This window comes from Leptidea sinapis, chromosome 16 (assembly GCF_905404315.1).
Source record: "Leptidea sinapis chromosome 16, ilLepSina1.1, whole genome shotgun sequence".
NCBI lineage: Eukaryota > Metazoa > Arthropoda > Insecta > Lepidoptera > Pieridae > Leptidea > Leptidea sinapis.
In genome coordinates, this window is record NC_066280.1 from 10645238 (window position 1) to 10673022 (window position 27785).

Sequence of the window (27785 nt, forward strand, 5' to 3'; positions counted from 1 at the left end):
TAAGTATGACAATAATAATTGAAGTTATACTTTATAGTTATACTAGTGGACCCAACAGACGTTGTCCTGTACACACGTCTTAAATTTGAAAAATCTGTCCAGCCGTTAGGAGGAGTTCACTAACATACACATGAGCAGGAGAATTATATTATATGGACGTAATTGAGAATCTAAACCAATCTCAAATTCACTGAAACAAACAATAAGTCATCGAAATCGGTCCAGCCGTTTAGGAGGTAGTTTAATTGGGAATCTAAACCATTCTTGAATCCACCCGAAGACACACATCAATCTCAAATTCACTGGAACACACAAAAATCTCATCAAAATCGGTCCAGCCATTCAGGAGGTAGTTCAATTGTGAATCTAAACCATTCTCGAATCCACCTGAAGACACACAGAAAGTTTCAATAAAATCGGTCAACCGTCTAGGAGGAGTTCAGTGACATACACACGCACACAAGAATTATATATATATAAAGATTATTTAGGCACGTTATGAAAAAATGATGAGAGTGGAATTTTAAGATGCGCGCGCATCACTGTAACACAAAAGTAACAGGGTGTAGTTGTTTCCTAAAATTTTCTGACGTTTGCGGCATTCATTATTTTTTTTTCTTCGTCCATTTTAGGATAGGCAAGGGTTGTCCGTACGGTCGTATCCGGTATTTAATTATTAATTGTAAAGGTCATCGTTGCAAAAAGTTTACAATATTGTTGTTTTTACGTAGCACAAATAGCACGAGTAATAAAACATTTTAATGATTTTTGCTTTGTTAGGCCAAATAAGTATAACTTCTTGAGTGCATACATAAGTTCACAAAAACATAATTTATTAGGATTAGAACCAAGAATTTTTTTACCGATTGCTCGACGTATCTTTTTTTACAGTTTACACATTTAATATAAACTTCTGAATATTGTATGCTAAGATAACATTTTATTATAAATTAATTTTAATTACTAGATTCTAATAGAAATAAATAATAGGCTCACTATGGATTGAAAATAAATTGCCGTTTACTGTAATAGGTACTTCGAATTGACATAGAAACTTCATGGTTTGAGATTTTTGAGTGAGACTTTTTTCACCTGGTACCTATGTAGTTCTTCTTTTAAAAAATGTGCAACATTCAAATAGATATTCACAAAATTCAAGTGATTATTGCATAACAGTTCCGACGCGGAACTAACGCGGCAGAAACAGCTCGCAATATCAGTTGTTTCATCGTTTGGAGAGGGAATCCCCTCTCCAAACAATCAATCGCTAATGAACGCACCGTGCGATTAAAAAAATTAAAACGATTAGAACTTATAAGTACTTTGTATATCATGTTATTCTATTGCGTGATATCTGATTGGTCTCAGCTATTCATTTTACCACATTTTTTTAAATTTCGTTCAACTGATGGTAATTGATACGCCCTGCCCCAAAAATTCTGAGCGGCACTACAGTTACGCTCGTCACCTTGAGACATAAGATGTTAAGCCTCATTTACCCAGTAATTTCACTAGATACGGCGCCCGGCACACAGTAATACTTACACATCACTGCTTAATGGTAGAAATAGGCGCCGTTGCCGTACCCATAACCTAGCCGGCATCCTGTGTAAAGGAGCCGTACTGGTAAACGTAAGTAAAGTCTGAGCAAAGTCTAACTATCTCTATCGATCTCACCCTAAGTAGGCTCTATAGATCTCAGCCTGAATCAATACTAAGTGTTCGTAACAATAACATGCATATGAGTACTGGTTTTTGTTTAAAATATCCCTGTGACTGTTAATATATACTGTTTTAATAACTTTCTAATTACAACTTAAAGTCAAAGATTAATCTTAAACCACATAATATTTATTAATTGAATGTCTAATAAATAATGTCTATGTCCATGAATGAATATAAAAAAAAATAGTGACACACTTTTTACACAAATTATCTTGCCCCAAATTAAGCATATATATAGGATGTGTTATGGGTTACAAGACAACGATATATTTAATACAATATACCTACTTAAACATACATAAATTCATATAAACATACATAAATACATTTAAACATCCATGACTCGGAAACAAACATGCATATTCATCATATAAATGCTTGCAACTACCGGGATTCGAACCCGGGACCTCTAGCTTAGTAGGTAGGGTCGCTAACCACTCGGCTATACAACCTGTATAGCCGAGTGGTGGTCAATTGGCGTATCGTTATAAAATTTTAAAATTTTATTTGTATATTTATCCCAGAAGTGAGGGTTATCACTTTAAAAATATAACAAATTCTTTAGATTTACAAGAGCGACATCTCAAGTCAATTTCTTAATATGCAAATATTGAGGTTGAGCAGGTTATCAACTGTAAAGTAGATCCTGTAGATGAAGCCAAAACTTAAGAGTTAAACAAAGCATACAAGATTTTATGACCATACGTCACTCGAACGTTTGGATCAGTTGGGAGAGCACTCGCACTGAATGCGAGAGGTCGTGGGTTCGAATCCCGCATCATTCATAAAATTTTGTTTCTGTATAAAAGTGCTTGGTCCGCGTTTATCAAGTTTCACCCTATAATTTATGCGGAAATGCGTCTCTACTACGTAAAGGCATTTATTTTCTCAAAATTGATTCCTTTAGAATCCTTTTTGATGTCATTTCTTATATACTAGATACTACTACCGCAAATAATTTGCGCTCTGAGAGAGAAGAAGTGGCGCAAGAAACTCTCGCAGCATTCTTTTTTTTGCGCTCTTTTTAATGAAATATACAATACTGTACTGTCATTGCTATTGCTATAAAATAATCATAATCTAGTCCCAGGCTGTCTGATCACTTAGATATTCAGCTGTGGAGTAATAGGATTTACGACAGTACAATTTTTTGATAAAACATATAAATTTATTTATAGATAATGCCTGAACAGTGGCTGGGACTTTATTAGAAAAGTGTATACATTTACCCATAAAGCTCTTATATATGTTATGAAGTCTACTAGAATTATTTATAAGCAATCCCTTCTTTCTAGTGTTATAATAATGAAAATTACTATCAAGAGCATCACATATAACCTCAATAGCTCTCGGCTTAAGTATATCCTCGTCTGTATCTAACATAATTAAAAATTGTTTCATGTTAATTGTACAAAAGAGACAAGCGATCAAACAGTTTGAGACGCGTAAAACACACACAAGAGTTGCTCGCACTAACAATGGAATTATGTTATTATCGTCGCCTTGAGCCTCAGGGATCTAGCTCGTAGAGGCTTTTGTTAGCAAATATAATTCTATAAATGCAAACTTGAGATATCATATTAATTTTCGAATACTACCCTCAAATAACAAATCGCATCGTTCGTGAGTGTGTCCATCTGAGGACATTTCAGACCGCGAGCTAAATAGTGGACTCAATTAGTATATGAGTATTGCGAGCTTTAAAGGGAGCCAAGTGGGCGTACGCGAGCCAGTCTCGAATAAGCTTGCAAGGCGGGCATCGGCAACCCTAGTGACTGGTGCATTGCCAATTCTGCCACTGCCCTTCAGCTAAATGCGCTCATGGATACGCTCTCTCACCAACAACCTACACAACACCCGATGGATGAATGTCTACAGCTGCAGACAGTTGAAAGAAGCGATACTTGCAATGTCGCCCAAACTGACACGTAGACTTATCAGCCACAACAGACATGACATCCGTATAATGGTGGGCACCCTGACGGGTCACACATCACTAATCAAGCATCTTTTCACAATCGGCGTAACGGACAGTCCTAAGTGCAGAGGCTGTCTAGCCGAGGACGAAACGGTCACTCATGTAATCCTGGATTATGCGGGGGTGGCCAACCAACGGGCAACATCCTTAACAAATACGAGGTCGCTCCAGGAATCTGCGAACATCCCATGGAAGGAGCTGGGCTGGATGGAGTAAATGGCCAATACTGCACGCAAAATGGACCCATTCTAGTGGTTCAATTGCGGAAACAGGAGCCCCTATACCATATCATACCAGTCTCGAACAATGTGTGAGGTTGACGTGCCACATGTTCTGTTTAACTTTGATAATATTTGATACTTAAATGCCGGGTTGCTTATAATAATTTCAACAAGAAATAAGAAAGACACTGGGGTCACATATCATCAGTAAGTATTTTGTATTTTATTTATTTATTTCGTGTGTTACAAAATTTGAAAGATGCCATTGATAGTCAAGATGCCACGCACAAATGTAATGTTGCCGTAATAAAAATGCTATTGTTCTAAGGGTACTGTTGTATTAGTTGGAGCGCAGCGGAGACCAATCCTAAATCTAAGTTAACAATGGTAATATCTTCATTGGTTGTATCGAGAACTAGATTATGACTAAAGATTGTTACAAATCTATTTTGGTTTCCAATTCACGCTGAGCTCACATCCCCTGTCACAGTCCGCTTTCTCAGTGCACAATACTTTTCTACAAACAAACAGTAAATACATAAATAATATATTATACTTAATACCGGGCAGCCTCCATCGTTGCACACTGCTCGGAAATGGGGTCAGCGGAAAATTAAATGCTTCTTTTCCAGCAAATGTAATGCCTTTCTATTTACAAGTCATGTAGAAACTAATGATGTTTGACTAGCCTTGAATTTTATTATTTTTATTTACATAATATTATAAAAGGAGATCCGTACGAGAACCAAATTTATCTACATAGTCCAAATGATTGCGAAACTGAAATGGCAGTGGGCAGGGCACGTAATTCGACGGACAGATGGCCGTTGGGGCAGTAAATTCCTCGAATGGCGACAACGAACCGGAAGACGCAGTGTTGGACCCCCACAACATGGACCGACGATCTAGTCAAGATCACAGGAATACGTTGGATGAGGGCAGCGCAGGACCGATCGTCGTGGGGATTTTTGGGGGGGGCCTTTGTCCAGCAGTGGACGTCTCCCGCCTGATGATGATGATGATGACATCCTCTTTCGTGTACTTATTTGTTACATTATAGCTACTTTATAAGAATTGTATAAGATAATCCTCAGATTGAGTATCAGTTCTCCAACCTTTCGTTAACAGTGAAGAACCAGAGGCTCCTTTGCACAGAAAGTTGAGTATCAAATACTTAAAAATTTTAAACCTTTAAAAATGTAATTTTGTATTTGACGGGACCTGAAAGTAAAAGATTTTTTTTATGATAATTAGGGACGAGACGAGCAGGACGTTCAGCTGATGGTAATAGATACGCCCTGCCCATTACAATGCAGTGCCGCTCAGGATTCTTGAAAAATCTAAAATTCTGAGCGGCACTACAATTGCGCTCGTCACCTTGAGACATAAGATGTTAAGTCTCATTTGCCCAGTAATTTCACTAGCTACGGCGTCCTTCAGACCGAAACACAGTAATGCTTACACATTACTGCTTCACGGCAGAAGTGCCGTTGTGGGACCCATAATCTAGCCGGCATCCTGTGCAAAGGAGCCTTCTACAGCCCAATGGTCAATCCTTTTAAAATGTAGTTTTGTATTATACAGAACCTGGAAGTAAAAGAGTTAAGGGCAGACAAAAAGATCGTTGGAGTGACATACTGAAAATATCAGTAAGAGCAGTCTCTTCAGTCCAGTGACTGTGACAGTTCACGTCAGAATAATTTGGAGGCCTCCTCCAGATCAAAAAATCAAAAAAAAAAAAAAAAAATCAAAAATTTATTTATTTAGCATTTCCCTTTTATGTTCGCAGAACCTGTGTTAGGGAAGACCGCTCTTTCCAACGGATAAAAATGCTTACACATTTAACAAAAACATGAATTATAGTTAAATAAACCAATCTTAGGCATAAAATAAACAAACTAAAAATTGTTTCAATATTGAAGGTAGCTTAATATTTGCGTGGCTCACACTAAACTTGTAAATAATATACCTACATAAAAGCACTTGTCATCGTCTCAAGAATGTGCGACCACTGTAACTATGAACTAAGGTTATTTGTAGTTTTACGAATATTTATAAAATAGTAAAATGTTCAAAGTACGATATTCAGATAACAATCAAATTACAGCAAGCGAAATTTAATTATCTATTCATATAATATACTATAATTACAACAATTAATATAATATATATATATTTAGAACACATATTTACACTATTTTACTCATATTATAATTAATTTAGCAAGTTTTCAGTTTCTAAATAATTAAGAGTTTTCAGCCATTTTGTAACGCTAGTTTTATATGTCTTTGTGTATATATTTAGGATTTTATTAGCGGTATTGTATAATTTAGTAGCCTGTGCATCAAATTGTTTAGACGCAAATTTAGTTTTAGTAAATTTACATTTAATTACTGTATTATTTTTACGTTTATTTAAAATCAAAGGATCTATAGATTTACTTTTGTGTATTTTTAGTATGCATTGCAATATATATAATTTTCTTACGGATAAAAGGTCCGCATCTTCATATAATTTTGTGGTATCATACAGACGATTTTTGCTTAGCATATATTTAATTATTGCTCTCTGTGCTCGTTCTATGCTTAAGAATTGAGTTTTAAAAGTACTCCCCCAGATTCTTATACAATATAGAAGGATAGATTGTATCAGAGATGTATATATATACTTAATAAGTTTGATATCACTACATTTAACTGAGGATACCATGATAAATTTTTGTCTATAATTACTCCGAGGTATTTGGTGGTGTTTACTCTTTTAAGTTTAGTGCACAGACAGTTTTCTATATCAGCCATGTCACATGTATGAGCAGATATGGTAAATTTTTTATTTGGTTGAGTAGAATCTTTTATTGAAATTGTAATATAATTTGTTTTCGTTAAATTTAAAGTAAGAATGTTAATTTTAAGCCAGTTTTGTACTAAGAGTAGTCCTTTCTCTGACAAAGAAAAGACCTCCGCCCAACTATCTCCATGAAATAGCAAGGCAGTGTCGTCGGCATAAGAGAAAACTTGTCCATTTTGTATTTTTAAATCTGTAAGGTCGTTAATATACATTAAAAATAGCGTAGGTCCGAGAACACTACCCTGAGGAATTCCGTATGATGTAGAATATTTAACAGAACTAAAAATTTCTTTATTAATTTTAACACGTTGTGCCCGATTACGAAGGTAATCAGTCAGTAAATTTAAAAAATTACCTCTTATACCAATTTCTTCAATTTTACGCAAAAGTATGAGAATAGAAACGGTGTCAAATGCCTTTTTTAGGTCAAGAAAAATACATAGAGTTTTTTATTTCCATCCACATATTTTGTTACCTCTTGAGTCAGATCTTGAATAGCATCCTCAGTGCTGACTCCCTCACGAAAGCCATACTGAGATTTAGATAACAAACCATACGTATTTAGGTACTTGATTATTCTAGTATTTATAATCTTTTCTAATATTTTAGAGATAACTGTTAAGACGGAAATAGGCCGATAGTTATTAACATCCTCTTTAGACCCACCCTTAGGATATATAATAGTGCATACAGGATGTATAATGGAGCATTTGAGTTCTTGTGGAAAAATACCTTGAGCGAGTGAGAGTGAACAAAGTCGTGTGATTATAGGAGTAAGTTCTTTTTTCGCCACTTTAATAAACTTGGTTGGGATATTGTCATAGCCCGAGGCAGTCTCTGATTTTAAGTTTGATATAATTGTTGCTACTTCTAATGGCTCGGGTTCTAGTATTCCAATTGTATTTGCTTGTGAAGGAAGTCGATTAAAATATTGCTGTACAATATGTGGAGGTGTTGAGATTCCAATAGCTAAAGATTTTCCAACGTTAACGATATAATTGTTTAGAAAGCAAGCTGATTCAGTGGGTGTAGGTTTTAACTGTGTAAGTTCTATATTTTGTTGTTTTTGTTTATTTAAATTAGTTATAGTTTTGATACTATTCCAAAGTGATTTATTGTTAGATTTAGATTTATTAAGTATTTCGCTTTCGTGTTTACGTCTTAGTTGCTTCACTAAATTATTGCAAAAGTTTTGATATCGTCGGTAAGTTATTCTGAGTATTTCATTAGATTCATCACTTCTTAGCTGTTGCTGTAATTTATTTCTGGTTCTGATGCATTTTAAAATGCCTGGTGTTATCCAAGGTTTTATTATTTTTTTGTTACTTGAAATTCTTACCAATTTAGTATTTTTGTTAAGAGCATATTGTATGTATTTGTGTAATTCTTGTGTTAATGTATTTGGGTCTTTTATTTTTAATATATCTGGATTATATTTATCTTGCAGGGTCTTAAGTGCTTCTTCATAATTGATAAGAGATTTCGTTTTAGGTGTGGTAGAATCTTTTATTTTTTTCCGATATAGATAAATAACAGTCATTTTATGGTCCGTAATTGTAGTGTTTAGAACTCCTATAAAAGTATTAAATTGGGAAGGATCAAGGTTAATTATTATATGGTCTAAACAACTATTTTTTCTGGTATCAAATTTATAACCAGGTAGTAACCTATGTGAAGCCAATGTATCTAAATATGAATTAGCGTATTTGTCACTGTGCCCTTCAATAATATTTATGTTTATATCTCCTGTAATTATGACATTAGATTTTAGATTGGATGAATCTAGATAGGCGTTTAATGAAGTTATAAAATTTTCAGGTTTCTTTTCTACTGGCGGCCGGTATATACAAATTAGTGTCATTTTAGACACAGAGCTTCTCAATACGATCTCAAGGCAGGAAGCGCCATCCAAAGCAACTTCTTTGACACTATGTTCTAATGTTTTTTTTACAAATACCACAACACCATCATTTTGATTTACTTTTCTATCAGTGTAATAAGTAAAATAGTTTCTGTGGAACTGGTTTTTCGGGATCTATTCTGCATTCAGTTAACTATAACGTCAGTATTTCTTTTTAGCATACTTATATTGATATCTAAGTCATCTAAGTTCGATGTGTTATAAACGCTTCTTATATTTTGGGTTACGACGCAGAGGAATAAATCTTCCCTAGGAGTGTTTTTATTAAAATACTCAATAGAACATTGTTGAGCTGTGATGTTATTTGTCAGGTTATCTAAATCTTCCAACAGAGTTATTGTATTATTATCCATTAAAGGTGTTTTTGTTACAATAGGTGTAAATCTTAAATTGTATATAATGCATGTACAATTATTTCTGTAGTGATATATACTTTGGTTTATTTTAGTTAGTGGCTTAATTAAGTATAGTATTTTATTAAGTTTAGAATGTTTGGTACTCTTATATAAAGTATAACACTTTTGTATGCTGTAAAGTACAAGATGAATAAATATAATTAAAATATAATAAATATAACAGTAGTGGTACAAATACATTAAAAGATTATAAGTATAGTTACGAAAATCCAGAAATAGTCATTCATTCCACAGTGGCTGTAATTGAGCTTCGGCCTTAATCCAAATAGTTTTTGAGTTGTCTTCTCTTTTCAAGTAGACACGACCAGATGGTTATACCAGAATGTTAACTTGCTTAAAACTGTTACTATTTAATATTAATATAAATGTTATGTTTAACATAAGTGCTAGTAAGTTGGATAAAATCATAAAGAACTTTTAACACAATCATATTAATTTAACAGTAACACAAACATTACATTATAGATATACTTATAAAAGATTCATTCATTTGATCACAAATACACACTGACTCACACACACTTTATTATTCCTCTCACACCTTATCACTCACAACACACCCAACGCACACATGCATCTTATTTCTTAGTATACATACTTCTTAGTAGTTAGAATATGTTTGTCTGTATATAATGTTAATAAGCTATGGAAGAGCGGAGTCTTCTAACATAGGCGATATTGTGCTTAAATGGAGGCTCCAATCATGAATATTGATTTATGTACATACTTGATAAAGAAAATAAACATATTGTGTTTTTATATTTGATTTTTTAAATAAGTGTACTTCGTGATTGTTTTGCTGTCATGGAAATTGGAGGCAATTATTAAAGTGAAACTTTTATTAGATCGTCTCAAACTTTTTCGTCTATGTGTTGCATATCGCGTGACGGTCGGGCTGCGCCTATAGTTCGCAGCATCTGAACGTGTAGTGTATAGACTATTACTCATTTGTGCCAGTGCTCCACGCTATTCTGTTTGTTTTTGTCAGTGTTTAATGTAAATGTTGTTATTTATTAAAGTGAAACTTTTATTCAATATTTTTAACCAGGGCTAAGACACAGAGTTCAATAAAAATATTAGTTGGAGACTTAGTCTACTTTTATTATTTCCCATTATAATTCCAATTTTCCAAGTATAAAATTAAGATTAATACAGCGATTTTAATACCCTTAATTGAATATTATTCCAAAAATTTGTAGTTAAATGTCGATACTGTGAAAAAAGTTTCACTTTCACCGTGATTTCATAAAACCACACAACCCTTTTTTATTATTATATAATGCATTTTTAACCACTTCAAAAAGGAGGAGGTTCTCAATTCGATCGGTATTTTTTTTATGTATGTACACCGATTACTCTGAGATTTATGATCCGATTTACATGATTCATCTTTAGATTGATGCAAAATGCTTGCCATTCGGTCCTATAAAAATTATTATTAATAAAATACTACCTATTGACAGGTTTGAAGTCGGTGCCAAGCCAAATATAATATTAGGTATCTACACTCGCCACGCGTGAGTTTGAGTGGGATAGCTTCGTCTAGAACAAAACAACCCAAGCGGCCAGGCACCGACTTAAGCCCTATCAATAGGTAGTATTTTATTAATTAATTACTCATATTATCTTTATTAAGTAATTTTTTACATTTTATTATTTGAATTCAGATTTTTTAAACGTAGTTTTTTTATTTCCAGAGAATTGTGAATTTTCAAATTATTTTGATTTTCAATTTAATCAAAATGTTTGCATTCCCAATACCTATATTATGTTTCTCAAATTAAACAAATTAATGCTAAGTAAATATATATCACCATAAATCTTCCATAATATAATTAACAAGTTGTTAAATTCGTTTTAACATCAATTAAATACTCGTAAAACTCTGTTAACTTGCTGAAGAGGTTCGCAAACTTAGATCCTCTGTCTCACTAAATATTGGCTTCAACTTTACGGTACTTTGCAACATAAATTAATACCGAATTACTGTTGCTCACTTTGAATTTATGTGTTCAACTATTTAGTGCTTAGCTTTAGCTCCGCGGGAAACGTTTTTGTTGGACTGAAAGCCGCCTTACTTCCAATAACGAGGTACGATAAACTACGTTATTCAAAGTTGAGATTGGTGTAATCGTAGGTGCTTGCAACTTGATATAGCTAGATTTTCTCCGAGCATGTGTATCAAAATAAAAGATAGAATAGGCTTCTGACTTATACCAAAACAATTTTTTAAAACATGTTTCTATGTTTTATATTTATTGAAAAGAGCGCAAAAAAGAATGCTGGGAGAGTTTCTTGCGCCGCTTCTTCTGTCTCAGAGCGCCATTCGTTTCCGAAGCGGTAGTAGTATCTAGTATATTAGAAATGACATCAAAAAGAATTCTAAAGGAATCAATTTTGAGAAAATAAATGCCTTTTATGCCTTTATGTTTATAATCTCAAACAAAATTAATTCATGTGACAACATCTTTTTTCTTCTTGGTTGTGTTCTTCATTTCTGAAGGCCGCATCCGTAATTCAAGGTTTTCGTAACGTCGGTCACTAAAGCCGATCCTTTCGGTCCTTCCTTCCTTATTGTGGTCGTAAGTGGTAGGCCAGTGAGTGATCTGGTACGACCAGCGGCTGGGTGATCGTCCGCGTGGTCTTTTGCCCTTCACCTTGTCTATGACGATCAGTTTGTCTAAATTACTGGGAAGTTGTCGGGCAATTGTGGATAATCTAGTACCAAGGCGACAACATTATCTTGTGCTGTGAAATCGTGCTTCTCAACAGATTTAGTACAAACCTATAAAGAGTCAGTCAGTATATAGAGGTTCTAATTGGTTGGGAAGTGTTAATTATGTTAGACTTTCTTATTTTTTCCTAAACGAATGCATCCACGTTAGTGCAATAGCTAAAGCAGATGACTCTTACTAAGGTGTTCTTGATTTTTCCGCTACGAATTAATGACTTTTGGTTTCTTGAATTCATATGTACGTTCCTCGCTTTCATCATCAGCCGGAAGTGGTCCACTGCTGGACAAAGGCCTCCCTTGAAGATCTCCATAACAATCGGTTATGCGCGACCCTTTACTTTTTTGCCCCACCGGCCACATGTCCGTCGGACTATGTGCCCTGCCCAATGCGACTTCAGTTTCGCAATCATTTGGGCTATGTCGGTGACTTTTGTTCTCCTACAAATCTCCTCATTTCTGATTCGATCGCTCAGGGAAACTTTTCCTCGTTTTGTAAGTCGGTAACCGGCTTATATTCATCTGGTGTTCCAAAAATATGTAATTATCTACCATCATGCTCGGTTGTCCTCCTCTTCCATAAAGATAGACACTAAAACATAGACACTTAGAATCCAATGTACGTCTGTATATCCATATGAGAGTAGACCATACAAAAAATGTTAGACCTGTAACTACCATATTGTGTATGTTAAACTTTTTAACTACAGCCATGCTTTAAATGCTCTATTAAAGATTCTAAAACAGTTAGCTTATTGCCAACATTCAAACACCGAATGTCCTAATAACCAACATCATCCAAACGAGTGTTGTAATAAAATTCATCCGTTTTCATAATAACACTCCTTTGGATGATAATAAGGTTACTAGGACTGGCTTTTTTCAGAATCTTTTATAGAGGATTCATATTATGGGTGTAGATAAAGTCTTGTATGCACCTTTTGATTATTAGGTATTAAAACACTCATCACCACCATTACCAAACCCACATTCGTGTTTTAATACCCCTTATCACACAACAGATGCATAAATAACTATTAAGCATTTGTTACAAAAAATACACAAGAATAGCATCGCACAAACACACTTCTTCATGAATTTGACAGAGACAAAGTATCCATAAATATATAAGAGGAATGTTTACGAGTCGACATTTTCAATTTGATCCCGTGTACGATACTCCGGGAGCTGCATCTCGGGAGACGGGATTAAATAAAGTGCAGTCTACAATCAGATGTTATTGTCGATGGTATGTGCTCGTGCGAGATTGCAAGAATGCTGTTACATGATTTCAACATTCACATGATATTGAGAGCTGTTCTGCGAACGTGAATATTTTGTTTCGTTTGTGTAATATTTACTAAGAATAGAATAGAATGGATTTGACTTGATAAGAGGTTTTTTTAATGAAAATAAGGGACGAGACAAGCAGGACGTTCAGCTGATGGTAATTGATATGCCCTACACATTACAATGCAGTACCGTGGTCGCTAATGACCTTGTTGTTAAAAAGCGACCTTAAATAAACGCAATAAAAAAAAAATATTGTATTTTTAGGTTAAATATAAAAGACTTTATCAGTTCCGCACGTGTTTAGATTATGGGTACCAGAACGGCGCCTTTTTCTGCCGTGAACCAGTAATGTGGAAGTTTCGGTCTGAAGACCGCCGTAAATGACTGGGCAAATGAGACTTAACATCTTATGTCTCAAGGTGACGAGCGCAATCGTAGTGTCACTCAGAACTTTTGGGTTTTTCAAGAATCCTAAGCGGGACTGTATTGTAACGGGCAGGGCGTATCAATCATTACTATCAGCTGAACGTCCGCTCGTCTGGTCTCATATTGTCATAAAAAATATATAAAATTTTTAAAGCAATATATTTATAATATATACTTTATTAACAGCTCAGATTCATATCCATCATATTAGCTTTAAAACTAAAATACACAGTCCCAACAACGAGCTATGATGCCACAGACAGACACACGTCACACCCTCTTTATCGTCAAATTTAAATAAAAGGATAAAAAATTCTCTGACAAATACGCGCAAAAATAATGTCAATCATATTCGTATATGATCAAAACATTCCATGACGCTTTGATAAATAAATACAGGTATGCCCCATATAACGTTCCGTGGTGTAATAATACGCGTTAAAGGGGTAATCCCATATAACGCGTTTTTGCACAATCGTAATTCGTAATAATAATGAATCACAATTAGTAACAAGTATTTCCAATTGTTCGCCTAGTTTTTCTATTTTATTTAGGTTTTTAATAAAATAATTTAATTTTGTAATAACACAATTGAAACACGTGCAAACTACGCTAATCTATTTATATAAAAATGAATTGCTCTTCGTTAGTCTCGCTAAAACTCGAGAACGGCTGGTTCGATTTGGCTAATTTTGGTCTTGAATTATTTGTGGAAGTCCAGGGAAGGTGTAAAACGTGAATAAGTATGAAAATTCTAGGAAAAAAAATAAATTTAAAAAAAAAATGTTTTTCCGTTGATGTGTCCCCCGTCGTTCAGAAATAAATTGAAAGAATAATTTAAAATATATAACTTATAGCACTTCTTGGCCAACATTCGGAAATATAACAGCTGTTTCCCGATGACATCAATTTTGCACACCCGTAAATGATTAGCCTAGATAATTATAAAATAACTATATAACCTAAATATTATACAGACTGAGAATCGGTCGTCATCTATTTTTTATACCCCAAAATTTTTTATTATTAATTATCTTATAACTTTATATGGCAATACAACGTTTGCTGGTTCAACTAGTTATGAATACAAATCAATTTAAGTTTCACAGTACAAAAATATGTATGTGGGATATCTCCACGTTATATGGGCCCACGTTATACGTAGTATGAAAATGCGATATAAGGGTGGAGCGTTAGAGGGGAGAAAATTGTAGGTATTAAGGTACACAAATACAATTTGAAAACAAAATTTTATGAACGATGCGAGACTCGAACTCACGACCTCTGTCCGCCAACTTTTGTCCAACACATGTTCTATTAAACTTTGCTTATAATTGAAACTTAAATGCCAAGTTGCGTAGTAAAACTTTGTAAAAAGAATGCTACAAGATATAAGAAAGACACTGGGATCACATATTATCATCAGTAAGTGATTTGTATTTTATTAATTTCAATGTTAAATAACACGAAGAGTATGTTACATAATTTTAAAGATGCCATTGAGTGTCAAGATGCCGCGCACACAAGCATCTAATAGTTGCCGTAATTAGAAAGCTATAATTCTTAGGTAGTGCGGAATCTAGTTGTAGCACAGCGAAGACCAATCCTTAATCTAAAGCATCTGTTACAAAATATTCTCATTACATGCATCTGTTCTATAGTTATGTATGTATGTGCTGTATATTGCAGGTCAGCCGCACGTGGACTTAAGTACTGTACTTTATTCTAATTGCCGTGATCGTGCGCTCTTTAACACTAAAGGTGTGGACAGACTGAAAGAATAAAAAAAACAAATTTTGGACAAACATATTATGTGACCCTTTTTTGAACGAGAATACGGTTATTATTGGGTGGTTAACGTACTGCACAATGATATAATTCGAAAATAAGATTCCTACTAATATTATAAATGTAAATGTAATTTTGTTTGTTACGCCTTTACGCCGAAGGTAATTAACCGATATTGATGAAATTTGGTACAGCGATAGCCTAGAGCTTGGGAAAGGACATAGGCTATATCTTATCCCGGAAAAATCCATGGTTCCCGAGAGATTTGTGAAATTTACATCGATTAGCTATAATTATACCAATAGTAGGTTTAGTTTGCCATAGCAATCTTCCTCCAAATAAGATTCATAAAATATGTTGAGAACGGGAGCGAAAACGGGAACCGTAACTGGAATAGGTCATGAGATCTTCAATTCCAAACTTGTTTTTAATTTCTAAAAACCTTTATCTACCCGGACGAAGTCAAGTCAATGTGTAAAATTTTTATTAAGATATATACTGACAGAATATTTATACACACACACACACATTTATAAAGTAACTAGCCGTTCCGGCCCGCTTCCCTGGGCGAATTTTAAAAGGAAATAAATTAAATAAAATTAATCTTATTACAAATACAATAAAAAAATAGGTCGCCATTAACCATCTAGAATAAATTTAGCATCGAATGGTGGTAGTAAAATTTCGATACGATCAGTGGTTTAGGCGTGAAAGAGCCTCAAACAATACCCATTTTCATTATCTAATATATAAAATTCTCGTGTCATGGTGTTAAACATTGAACTCCTCCGAAACGGCTTGACCGATTCTCATGAAATTTTGAGTGCATATTGGGTAGGTCTGAGAATCGGACAACATCTATTTTTCATCCCCCTAAATGTTAAGGGTGGTCCACACGAAATTTTATTTTTTTTATTTTTTTTGACATTTTTTTTAAATTTATTTGATTATAAGTCAGCATTAAAAAATACATACAACTTCAAATTTTCACCCATCTACGACCAACAGTTACTTTTGTATCGCGATTTTAATATTGGCAATACAACGTTTGCTGGGACAGCTAGTATATATATATATAGAGGAAGTTTTAGTACGTTACGTTTCCGCGTGTACTCGTAGCCTAAGCTTTTATTATTTAACATCCGCCTTACCATTGCACACTTGTTGCATTACGAATGTATCTGTAGAATAAATTGAGAAAATACTGCGGAATATAACGAGGAAAGTTGCGCATAGTTTACAACGAATAATTATAAAACTTGGTTCAAAAACCATTTGCTTTTAATAGTGATTTTCATTATTATAACATTAGAAATAAGGGATTGTTTGTAACTAATTCTAGTAAGCTTCATAAGATACATAATAGCTTTAAGGGTAAATGTATATACTTTTAGAATAAAGTCCCAGCCACTGTTCAGGCATTATCTTTAAATAAATTTAAATTATTTATTAAAAAATTACTCTGACGTAAATCCTACTACTCCACAGCTGAATTTTATCTAAGTGATCGGACAGCCTGGGACTAGATTATTAGTATTTTATAGCAATAGCAATGACAGTACAATATTGTATATTTTTAATAAAAAGAATGCTGGGAGAGTTTCTTGCGCCGCGTCTTCTCTCTAAGAGCGCCATTTATTTCCGAAGCGGTAGTACTATCTAGTATATTAGAAATGACATCAAAATTAATTCTAAAGGAATCAATTTTGTGAAAATAAATGCCTTTTATGCCTTTTATTGTTCACATTATAATCTCATAGATTTGAAGATAGAATATAAACTTTCAATTCATAGAGTACTATAATATATCTACTATCTCAATACTACAGATTCTATATATTTGCTATCAAAAACTATAAAGAAAATAATAATTGAGATTCATACGAAATCAATGTATCTGGGCTCCTTTGCACAGGATGACGGCTAGATTATGGGTACTACAACGGCGCATATTTCTGCCGAAAGCAGTAATGTGTAAACATTACTGTGTTTCGGTCTGATGGGCACCGAAACTAGTGGAATTACTAGGCAAATGAGACTAACCATCCTATGTCTCAAAGTGACGAGTACAATTGTATTGTCACTCAGAATTTTTGGGTTTTAAAAGAATCATGAGCGGCACTGCATTGTAGTAGCAGGACGTATCAATTGCCATCAGCTGAACGAACCTAAATAAAATAAATAATCAAAAAAGAATTATAAATTCTCCTCAGTTTTGGTATTAAAAAAAACGCAGGATACTAGTCATATCTTGTATATAAAATTCTCGTGTCACAATGTTCGTTCCCTTACTCCTCCGAAACGGCTTGACCGATTCTCATGAAATTTTGTGAGCATACTGAATAGGTCTGAGAATCGGCCAACATGTATTTTTCATACCCCTAAGTAATAAGGGTTGTTCACCCTTAATTTTTTTTTTTAATTTTTGGACGAAATTTTTTGATTTTAATATCGGCAATACAACGTTTGCTAGGTCAGCTAGTAATATTATATTCACATGTTGTTGTACCCTCTTAATAAAAGACCTTAATTACTTTCAAACATGCTTAACGACAGGTCACTCAACAGTAATGTAAAATTCTAATACATCCCAAAAGTTGATTTCCGGGAAGTAACATTCGACACAAACTTTCGGGACGTGTGTTCGCATCAAAAGCTGAGTAACAAAATGTAACGAACGGATTGTCGTACGTGTTCCACTAATTTTGATGTCCATAAAGTTATACAGACTCGACTTTCTAAGGATTCAACAAATTAGATTAAATTTGTGAATTTCATTTGTGCTTTGAAATTTGATTGTGCGAATAGCGATTTATTATTTCGTAAACTGGGCGTTATTGGGTATACTTACTTTTTGTTAGTTTTAATAACATTGTTAACAATCTACTCCACACTGATATGGACCCAGAAACTATGAGAGCGATTTGATGACTTCATAATGAATTTATAGAAGCTTTGTTCTAATCAGTACTTATTATAATAGAAACATAGGCCGCGTTAAATTCGTTTCATGGGCTTAAAAATTAGGGGGATAAATGAAAAGTACAGGATCTTAGGTTTTTTCCTAGAACCTTTTTCTACTAAATCAAAGGTTTGTAACAAGTTCCAAAATTAAATTAAAGACTAGTTATTCTGTAAGTATTACTAGTTGCAGTATAAATATACTATAGCAGTATATATATAACGACTTAGGACTAGATTATTTTCTATATCTTATTGCGATATTAAATTGTTAAGAATGGGGGGGGAGATTCTTGCCGCATCTATTATTATTCTCTCAGATCGCCATATTTTGTTTCCGAAGCGAGAAAGTAGATCAAAAAGAATTCTAAAAGAATCTAGTTTGATAAAAAAAATACTTTTATAACTTTTTGTGTCTTCACTACACAACAGTACAGAAATGGTTTAACTTACCCTGTGATGTAATGACATGTTGCTCCCATTCTGAATCCTCACTATGGTCTGCAAGGAAGCAGGAGTGGACATGCTCTTCGTGATGGAAGAGTTTGCATTCTCCTTCTCTTGTTGCTCTTTCAATAAGAGACCTCGGGCGATCTTTGCGTTGAGACTCTTGTTCAAATGTTGGTGAGGAAGTAGTGGAGCCTCCATGGTTTTAGTCGTGTAAGACGGGGACGAGGTCTGGCTGAAGGAGTCTGAAGACACGTTCGAGTCCTGTCTGACGCTGATATTGGAGCCGGAACTTGGCGATTGCTTCATTTGTGTAGCCACCGGGGGGAGGGGATTGTCAAGGATCTTTTGAGGAATACGTCTGGGTATGATAGGTTGGACAGGCATTTGCGGAATACTTTGTTGAATTGGTGGAGGTGGGTTTTCTATCCGTGTTTGGGTACGTCGTATGCCAGGGTCTGCACTGGGTCTTGGGGGCGTAGGTGGTGGAACCCGGCGGGGGGGCTGCGGTGAGCGACGGCGGGGAGGTGCGGGCGGAGGCGGCACCGACATTGTGACACACGGGGCCACAGACCGCTGGGGAACTGGGGGTGGCTTCTGCGTCTGGACTGGCTGGATTGGCTGCGATGGGGGCGGTGGTAACTGAAAAAAAAAATGGTAAATATAAAAACAATATTTAAAAATAAACTAAATATACTGCTATTTATAGGAAACCGAACGAAGAAAACAGTAAAGAGAAAAGATTTAAACTTAACATAATATTTTTTATTAACTTATAGACGATAGATGAAAATTATATAAATCAGCTTTTTTTGGAAATTGAAAAATGGATTAATTTGATTAATGACATCTGGCCGTTTAAAGTGGGTCAAAATTGTGCTCAAATAAGTCGGTTACATACAAAAATACATACGTGGGAAGCTAATAAAAAGCGTGTAAAATTGAATACTGGCGTATGAGTATTAGATGTTATTCAGTGGACTGTAAAGGAAGGGCTGTATATCTTTTTTAATGTAATTTTATGCTTAATTCGTCCAAATTTCTTCTTTGTTCTAATTAAATATATCAAGTTTAGTACTACATTTTTTATGAACGTGGCTACTTCGAATGTGTTAATTTAAGTAACTACATAGCCACACTATCTCTGGACCTCGCTGGAACGTGTATCCCCCTTCCACCCCGTCGCACTCGTCCTGTTGCGTCAGTACAGTTTGCAGTTTCATTACCGTTAGGTACATGTCGTGATATTTTCGTGCTATCACTGCTATGTTTTTGGAGTTTACATTTTATGTTGTTCTAAGTGGCAATAATAATAGTACTGCCAGGAAAATAAATACCCTTTTTACTTAACCCAGATTCTTTCATTGATTTTTCATAATTATAATAATAATAATAATCAACATCACAACATAACACCTTTATATGAATCAAATAATACAGAAATAATAAATCATTGGTTATTTATTGATAAAATTTTATATCCTAGTGATGCTTGTTTTACACACCGTAACAAAGCGAGGATGTGACGTCACCAATGTCTAGATTATGGGTACCACAACGGCGCCTATTTCTGCTGTAAAGCAGTAATATGTAAACACTACAATGTTTCGGTCTGCAGGGCTCCGTACCTAGTGATATTAATGGGCAAATGAGACTTAACACCTTATGTCAAAAGGTGAGGAGCACAATTGTACTGCCACTCAGAATTTTTAGATTTTTCAAGAATCCTGAAAGGCACTGCATAGTAATGGGTAGAGCGTATCAATTACCATTAGCTGAACGTTGTGCTCGTCTCATCCCTTATTTTCATTACAAAAAAAACTGGGTCGTATAAAAGGGTCAACAAGTAAGTCTTACATACCTTCACTGGGCGTGGTGGAGCTAATCGGGACGGTGGGCAGTATGGCAGCGCGTCTGATGGACAGTAGACGAAGCCTGACGGTCTGGGCTGCGGTGGAGCGCAGGCTGCGGTGGAGTGCCGGCGAGGAGTGCCCGTGTTTGGTCGCAGCAGTTCCATCAGCTTCTCACCAGGGGTGGCTGCCAGGCTACCAGCTCGCCCATATCTGTATACATAAACCTGTAGTTATTTTGCGAAGTTAAAATAACCCTAACTTTTACCAGTCGGAGGCTCCTTTACACCGGATGCTAGATTATGGGTATCACAATGGCGCCTATATTTGCCGTGAAGCAGTAATGTGTAAGCATTATTGTAGTTCGATGTGAATTACTGGGCAAATAAGACTTAACATCTTACGTCTCAAGGTGACGAGCGCAATTATAGTGTCGCTCAGAGTTTCTGGATTTTTCTAGAATCTTGATTGGCACTGCAGTGCAGTGGGCTGGGCGTATCAATTGTCATCAGCTGAACGCACTGCACGTCTCGGCCCTTATTTTCATAAAAGAAATGTAAAATAGATTCCCAAGTAAATAGAGTGGGATTAAAAAAAATTGGATTAACTTTCGTAAGAATGAGTACAGTGTTTGCACTCACAACATACTATCATCGTCATCGGTCGGAAGACGTCCACTGCTGGACAAAGGCCTCCCCCGAAAATTTACATAACGATCAGTCCTGCGCTGCCCTCATCCAACGTATTCCGGCAATCTTGACCAGATCGTCTGTCTATCTAGTGGGGGGCCTACCAACACTGACTTTACTGCCCCAACGGCCATCTGTCCGTCGAACTATGTGCCCTGCCCACTGTCACTTCAGTATCGCAATCATTTGGGCTATGTTGGTAACTTTGGTTTTTCTACGGATCTCCTCATTTCTAATGGCACCTCGCAGGGAATCTCTGAGCATAGCCCTCTCCATTGTCCTCTGAACAATCATGATTTCTCAAATAGCCCATGGTTAGCGACCACGTCTGCGTACTGTAAGTCATCACAGGCAACTAACCATACCAATATCAAATTCCAAATAGAAAATAAATTATATTACTACATGTGTATTTTTTATGACTGTTATCTACATAGTTCCACTAATTAACGAACGAGTTAGGAATTATTTGATAAGGTAGTAAATATAGATTCCAAATCATATCAAATCAAAATATCTTATTGCAAATCACATTATTACAAAAGTGTGGTACATTAGATTTGACGACCTGTATAGCCGAGTGGTTAGCGATCCTACCTACTAAGCTAGAAGTCCCGGGTTCGAATCACGGTAGGTGCAAGCATTTATATCATGAATATGGATGTTTGTTTCCGAGTCATGGATGTTTAAATGTATTTATGTATGTTTAAGTAAGTATATTGTATTAAATATATCATTGTCTTGTAACCCATAACACAGGCTATATATGCTTAACTTGGGACAAGATAATTTGTGTAAAAAGTGTGTCAATATTATTATTATTATTATTAGATAGGTATACAATATGTGACGCCCTGCAAAGGCACAGCAATGCTTTATATAAAATACCCAGAATGGACCCAGAATAAAAAATCCAGTACTAAAAAACAATCTATGTGTAATTTGGGATACTTCTTGACCTTTATGAGTATAAACTTGTTATGCTTACTACTCGGTTAAGTCGAGTTAGTCAATCTTTTGTTGAGCGATGTACGAGTGCGAGCGTACAAAACAAAATAATATGTTACGAAATTCAAAAGAATTGTTAAGAGACGTATTTGTGGGAAAGGTTACTATAACATAAATGCCCGAATTCTATAGATTGGGGATTTTAATAAAAAAAAAAATGAGTGATGTGATTTTGTAACGAAAATATTTGACGTTCAATAAGTGATTTTTTTTAATAAAATATTCGAACGTATTGCTTTAAGGTATTTTTAACACTAAATTGTGTATGATGGATCAAAAAAGACCGAATTACTACCGAAACTTTTCAATGATAAGTTTTTAAAATTACCATCGAACTGATCTGGTGTAAAAGCTGGATAGTAGACATCGAAACTCCTCAGTGATGCCGTGCATCATATAATTGGAATTACCAATGGGAGGCTCCTTTGCACAGGAAGCCGGCTAGATTGTGGGTAACACAGCGGCGCCGGTTTCTGCCGTGTGTAAGAGAAATGTGTAAGCGTTACTGTATTTTGGTCTGGAGGGCGCCGTAGCTAGTGAAATTACTGGGCAAATGGGATTATGTCTCGGGGTGACGGGCGCAGTTGTGGTGTTGCTCAGAAGTTCTCGTTTTTCAAGAATCGTGAGTGGTACTGCATTGTGATGGGTAGGGAGTATCAATTACCATCAGCTGAACGTCCTGCTCGTCTCGTCCCTTATTTTCTTAAAGAAAAATTGTAGTGAGAAGCACGACTAATATAACAAAACTAAAAAGTTAAGTCTCGTTTGCCCAGTAATTTCACTAGCTACGGCGCCCTTCAGACCGAAACACAGAAATGCTTACACATGACTGCTTAACGGCAGAAATAGGCGCCGTCAAATCCTTACGGCCTTACAAATATACTTGATATAGATTTATGCCTGAGAATAAACCAATAATATGCCACGGACAAGTAAAAAAAGAAGGACTCCGTGTCACCTTACATAACAATGAAGCACCAAAACAAGCCGGTAAACGAGTAAATACATAGCCCCTCGCACACACTTACACTAATACAAGCCAATCGGCCGCCATTGCCATCGTCTGACAGATCAGTTTGCGTCGCAAAAAAATATTTTAAAAATGCCGTCGTGCGTTTTGTGGCCATAAAATGTGACAATAAAAGTATTTGTGGCCATATATGATTATTTAATGGAGAAAAAATTGTGTAAATGGTATTCCTCTTAACCGCACACACACTAGCAAAAAGGTGCTTCACTTGCTAATATCACGGCGGAGTCCTTCTTTTTTTACTTGTCCGTGTAATATGCACAATGTTGACTATATCGCTGACAACACTGTAAATAAAATGATAATTCTGAAGTTTTCTAAAAGTTAGGCAGCCCTGCAAATAAACGTGGGAAATGACATCCGGTAAACCAATCATCACCAAAATCGATTTGTAAACATTTTGCATAATCTTGGTTAATTGTCAGGTATAACTGTATACCAAGTTTATTCATAAGGCCGATCATGTCTATTGTAACTATCTGAATAATAGTTATTTATACAACTGTTGTGTAATAAGGGGTAATATAACCCGAATGTGATATTAGTATCACATGAGTGTTTTAATACCTAACTATCAACAGTTGCATACAAGACTTTATCTAGTCGATTCTGAAACAGTAAGTCCTGGTAGTAACATAATAACATCCATTACCTACTGATTATATTATATAAGTAAAGTAAGTATAAATGAAATAATTATTTATTTTAGTAGTTATTTACACTTTGTATAGTGCAAGTATTAAAATTCACTTGAATATTATGTTCTCTTGCGGCCTTTAAAATATCTGGCGGTGTGCTGTCAAAACTTGAATCGATCATTTTTTGTAAACAAAACAATAAAAACATCGAAGAAAAATGGCGGGGATTCGAATAACCTACTTTTTTTTACGGCGCGCCACGTTCTGGTAGTGTGAAATGCGCGTAAACGAAAATGTTCTTTTTTTTTAATTCATACAGATACAACACATCGAGCAATAAGAATGTGGCTGTCTGTTGAAACTCTTTGCGCATGAAGGGATCGAAAAAAAACAATGAAGTGTTGTTATGAAATTCAGTACAACATTACAACACTCGTTTGGATGATGTAATGGTTATTAGGACATTGGGTGTTTTAATGTTGGCAATAAGCTGTTTCAGAATCTTTAATAGAGGATTTAAGGCATATTTGTAGATAAAATATATTAACAAACCGTTATAATATTAAGGCGGTTCAATACAATAATTGTGTATTTCATTATGTACTTGGCAATCGTCAGTCGGCAGTTAGGGATGGGCGCGCATCTCTTGTTGTAGCGAAGCCCATTCGTTATGTTGACAGCTAATTACCGTCCGTTGATTAGTAACATCGGTTTCTGTCAGGATTTGATTCAACCCTCTTTTGATACAATTCAATTCATTCATGTATTGTCTTCAGTTTGATTTATTTGAGATAGCTTAGGCAATCATTTCCAAGGGATTATATCGTGTATTTATTGATGTGAAAACTTCGTAAGCCGCGTTGGCAATATTTTGGTAGGGGAACATCGTGTCTCCGACATGCTCATGACTCATGCGATAAATAAATAATTAAAGATTAAATAGGTATAAATATATATTGAATCTTTTTCGATGGTTGAAATCTCATGAGCCCGCGTCACCGATATGCTTATAACAGTATATCTGTAGCTATACAGCTGACGTATTGTACAACATTAGTGCTGTGTATATCTTTTAAATGAAATTGAATGGATTTAGTGAAAAGTTCAATGTGTATAATATACAGTGCATTGTTGAAATAGTATTTTTGTTTGATTAATGTATTATTGAATATTAGTTTTAAAAATTCAAATTTTAATATTAAAAGTTCTGAGTCTTCATTTCTATCTGCAGTCTTTACATTTGCCAGTTTTTTTTTGTATATTTTAATTACGACAAAAGATCTTTTTACACGCTTTTTATTAGCTTCACCTGTATTTATGTTAGTCTGTAACCGACTCATTTAGGCGCGATTTAGACCCACTTTAAACGGCCAGATTTCGTTCAAACTTCATACATTAATTTGATAAAATTATTCCATTTTTACTATATAATTTGTCCTATCTTCGTCGAAAGGGCAGGAATTGAAGTTCATTTTCAATTTCAAGTATTATCTTTTCAACCAAGGCGTAATTTTGAGATTTTTTTAAACTATTTTATTTATTATATTGTGTATCATTGCCTCGAATTAAATACATCAGTTTTAACAGATAAAGCTATTATTACTATTGAGTGCCTCTGTGCTTTATTTATTAAACAACTGCATTATCAATAAATGCTACTTAGGTAGGTATATCAGGCACGTTAGTTTTTTTTTAGAGTAGACAAAAAGGCTAGTGAATCATTTAATAGGAAGTGAAGATAAGCCAAACATAGACCAAACAACGATGTCCAGGTACTTCACGGATTTTGTGATTCTTCAAGAGTCCGTGGAAACGAAACATTAAACGATGTTATTACAAAAACGATAAACACGTGTTGAATACTTGTTTTAAAAAAGTTCTATTATAAATCCGTGTCTTTCTGTTGTTGAGCGTTAGTTACACACTGCTTAACAAAACACGTGTGCCATATCTATATTATTTTTTGTAATAACACCGATTATGTTTACAAATTTTGTAGAATGTCATGCATATCACAATTTGGTGGGGCTTCCATTTTGATGTGATGTTGACATCTGGCAGTTTTCGACCGCGCGTTTTTAACCGACTTCAAAAAAGAGGAGGTTTCAAAAATAACCAATAATCGTTACTAGAATTAGATTAATTAATTAGATTGTATATAATTTTTATACTTTTAGTGCATATTATATGTATTGTTTTGGAAGTGTTTTTGAAGTCGGTTGTTTTTTTTTTGGGAATCTTTTTACTTCGAAATTTGAACAAATTATGGTTTAGGTAACATGCAACGATGGAACAAATCAAGACCTAATTTTTCATTGCATTCATTTTTGCCCAGCGACGGGGGCACCGCTTCTTCGCACACACTTCGCACGCCATATTTTTGCCAAACCTTTACCAAAGGGACATTTAAAGACCGGCAATGCACCTCTTAGCCTCTGGTGCTGCAGACGTCCATTAGGGGTTGCTTTACAAGTTCCCATCACGTGGGCCTTTTGCCCGTTTTTCCTCTCTTCTATAAAATACCCTTTAAAACTTCAGGGAATCAGTAAATGGGACCCTGGTAACCCAATTGGAAGCTGAAGGATAAGCGCCAACAGTGTGTCCTGACTCGAGAAATAAATATACTCCCAGTCCCATTGATTGTTTATTATTTATTATTTTATGGTAAACGAGGACAAACGAGCATACGGGTCACCTGGTGTTAAGTGATCGCCACCGCCCACATTCTCTTGCAACACCAGAGGAATCACAGGAGCTGGCCTTTAAGGAAGGTGTATGCGCTTTTTTTTGAAGGAACTCATGTCGTATTGTCCCGGAAACACCGCACAAGGAAGTTCATTCCACAGATTTCTAGTACGTAGAATCCAGATGGTGGCGAGGAAATCCTAACTTATATTTTATTATATAAATATATATACTATTATACATTTAAACTTGTAATACATGTAAAAGAGAAAGTACCTTGTAGGTAATATATATATATATATATCCTTATTACATATAAGCATATACTTTCCATTCCGAATACGTAAGTTATGACGCTACGTCATTGGTACGGGCTTCAAGAAGATTAATATACTGTCAGCTTAGGAAATTACTTTGTCAAAGGTGCGACGTGCTGTGTAGCGATAAATCCAACTTAATTTATGTTTCTTTCAGATGACGCGTAAAGTGGCTGGTGAGCAGTGGTGGAAGATATCTTTTGTAATGGCGATGATATATTTATGTTAATAAACATAATATTATACTAGCTGACCCGGCAAACGTTGTTTTGCCATATAAATTATTTTTAGAGTTATTACTGATAGAATTATTAAATCAAATCAAAATCATTTTATTCATGTAGGTCACGGAAATGACACTTATGAATGTCAAAAAGAGATTTTTTTCTTATTGAATCTACCGCTACTTCGTAAAGGGTTGACCTCTTGAAAAGAAGTAGCAAGAAACTCATTGCCACTCTTTTATATCAAGATTTAGGTACATCGATTTACAAAAGTAAAATGATGCAACAAACATACTCAAACGTCAAATACTCAATACCTTACACGAGTAAGTCAAAAATGTAAATGTAAATTAATACAAAAGTTATTGAGTACAGTAGCTGCATCATCCACACACACCATAAATAAATTATTAATAAAATGATATAAATATAAATTAATAATTAAATGATATGATATAAATAAATAATTAATTGCATGAATCATTCATCATCATCAGTCGGAAGACGTCCACTGCTGGACAAAGGCCTCCTCCAAAGATCACCATGATGACCGGTCCTGCACTGCCCTTGTCCAACGCATTCCGGCGATC

The 27785-nt window shown here is 35.0% G+C and overlaps 1 protein-coding gene across 1 annotated transcript in view; it reads right to left on the reverse strand.

Annotated features, from left to right (window-relative positions):
* LOC126968764 (atrial natriuretic peptide-converting enzyme-like) overlaps positions 1-27785 on the reverse strand; it is a 188505-nt gene that overhangs the window by 88558 nt on the left and 72162 nt on the right. Inside the window, exons 4-5 of the mRNA XM_050813877.1 lie at positions 20616-20817; positions 18761-19396 (exon numbers count right to left, since the gene is read on the reverse strand). Coding sequence (XP_050669834.1) covers positions 18761-19396; positions 20616-20817 — 838 coding nt within the window. The remainder of the gene's footprint in view (positions 1-18760; positions 19397-20615; positions 20818-27785) is intronic.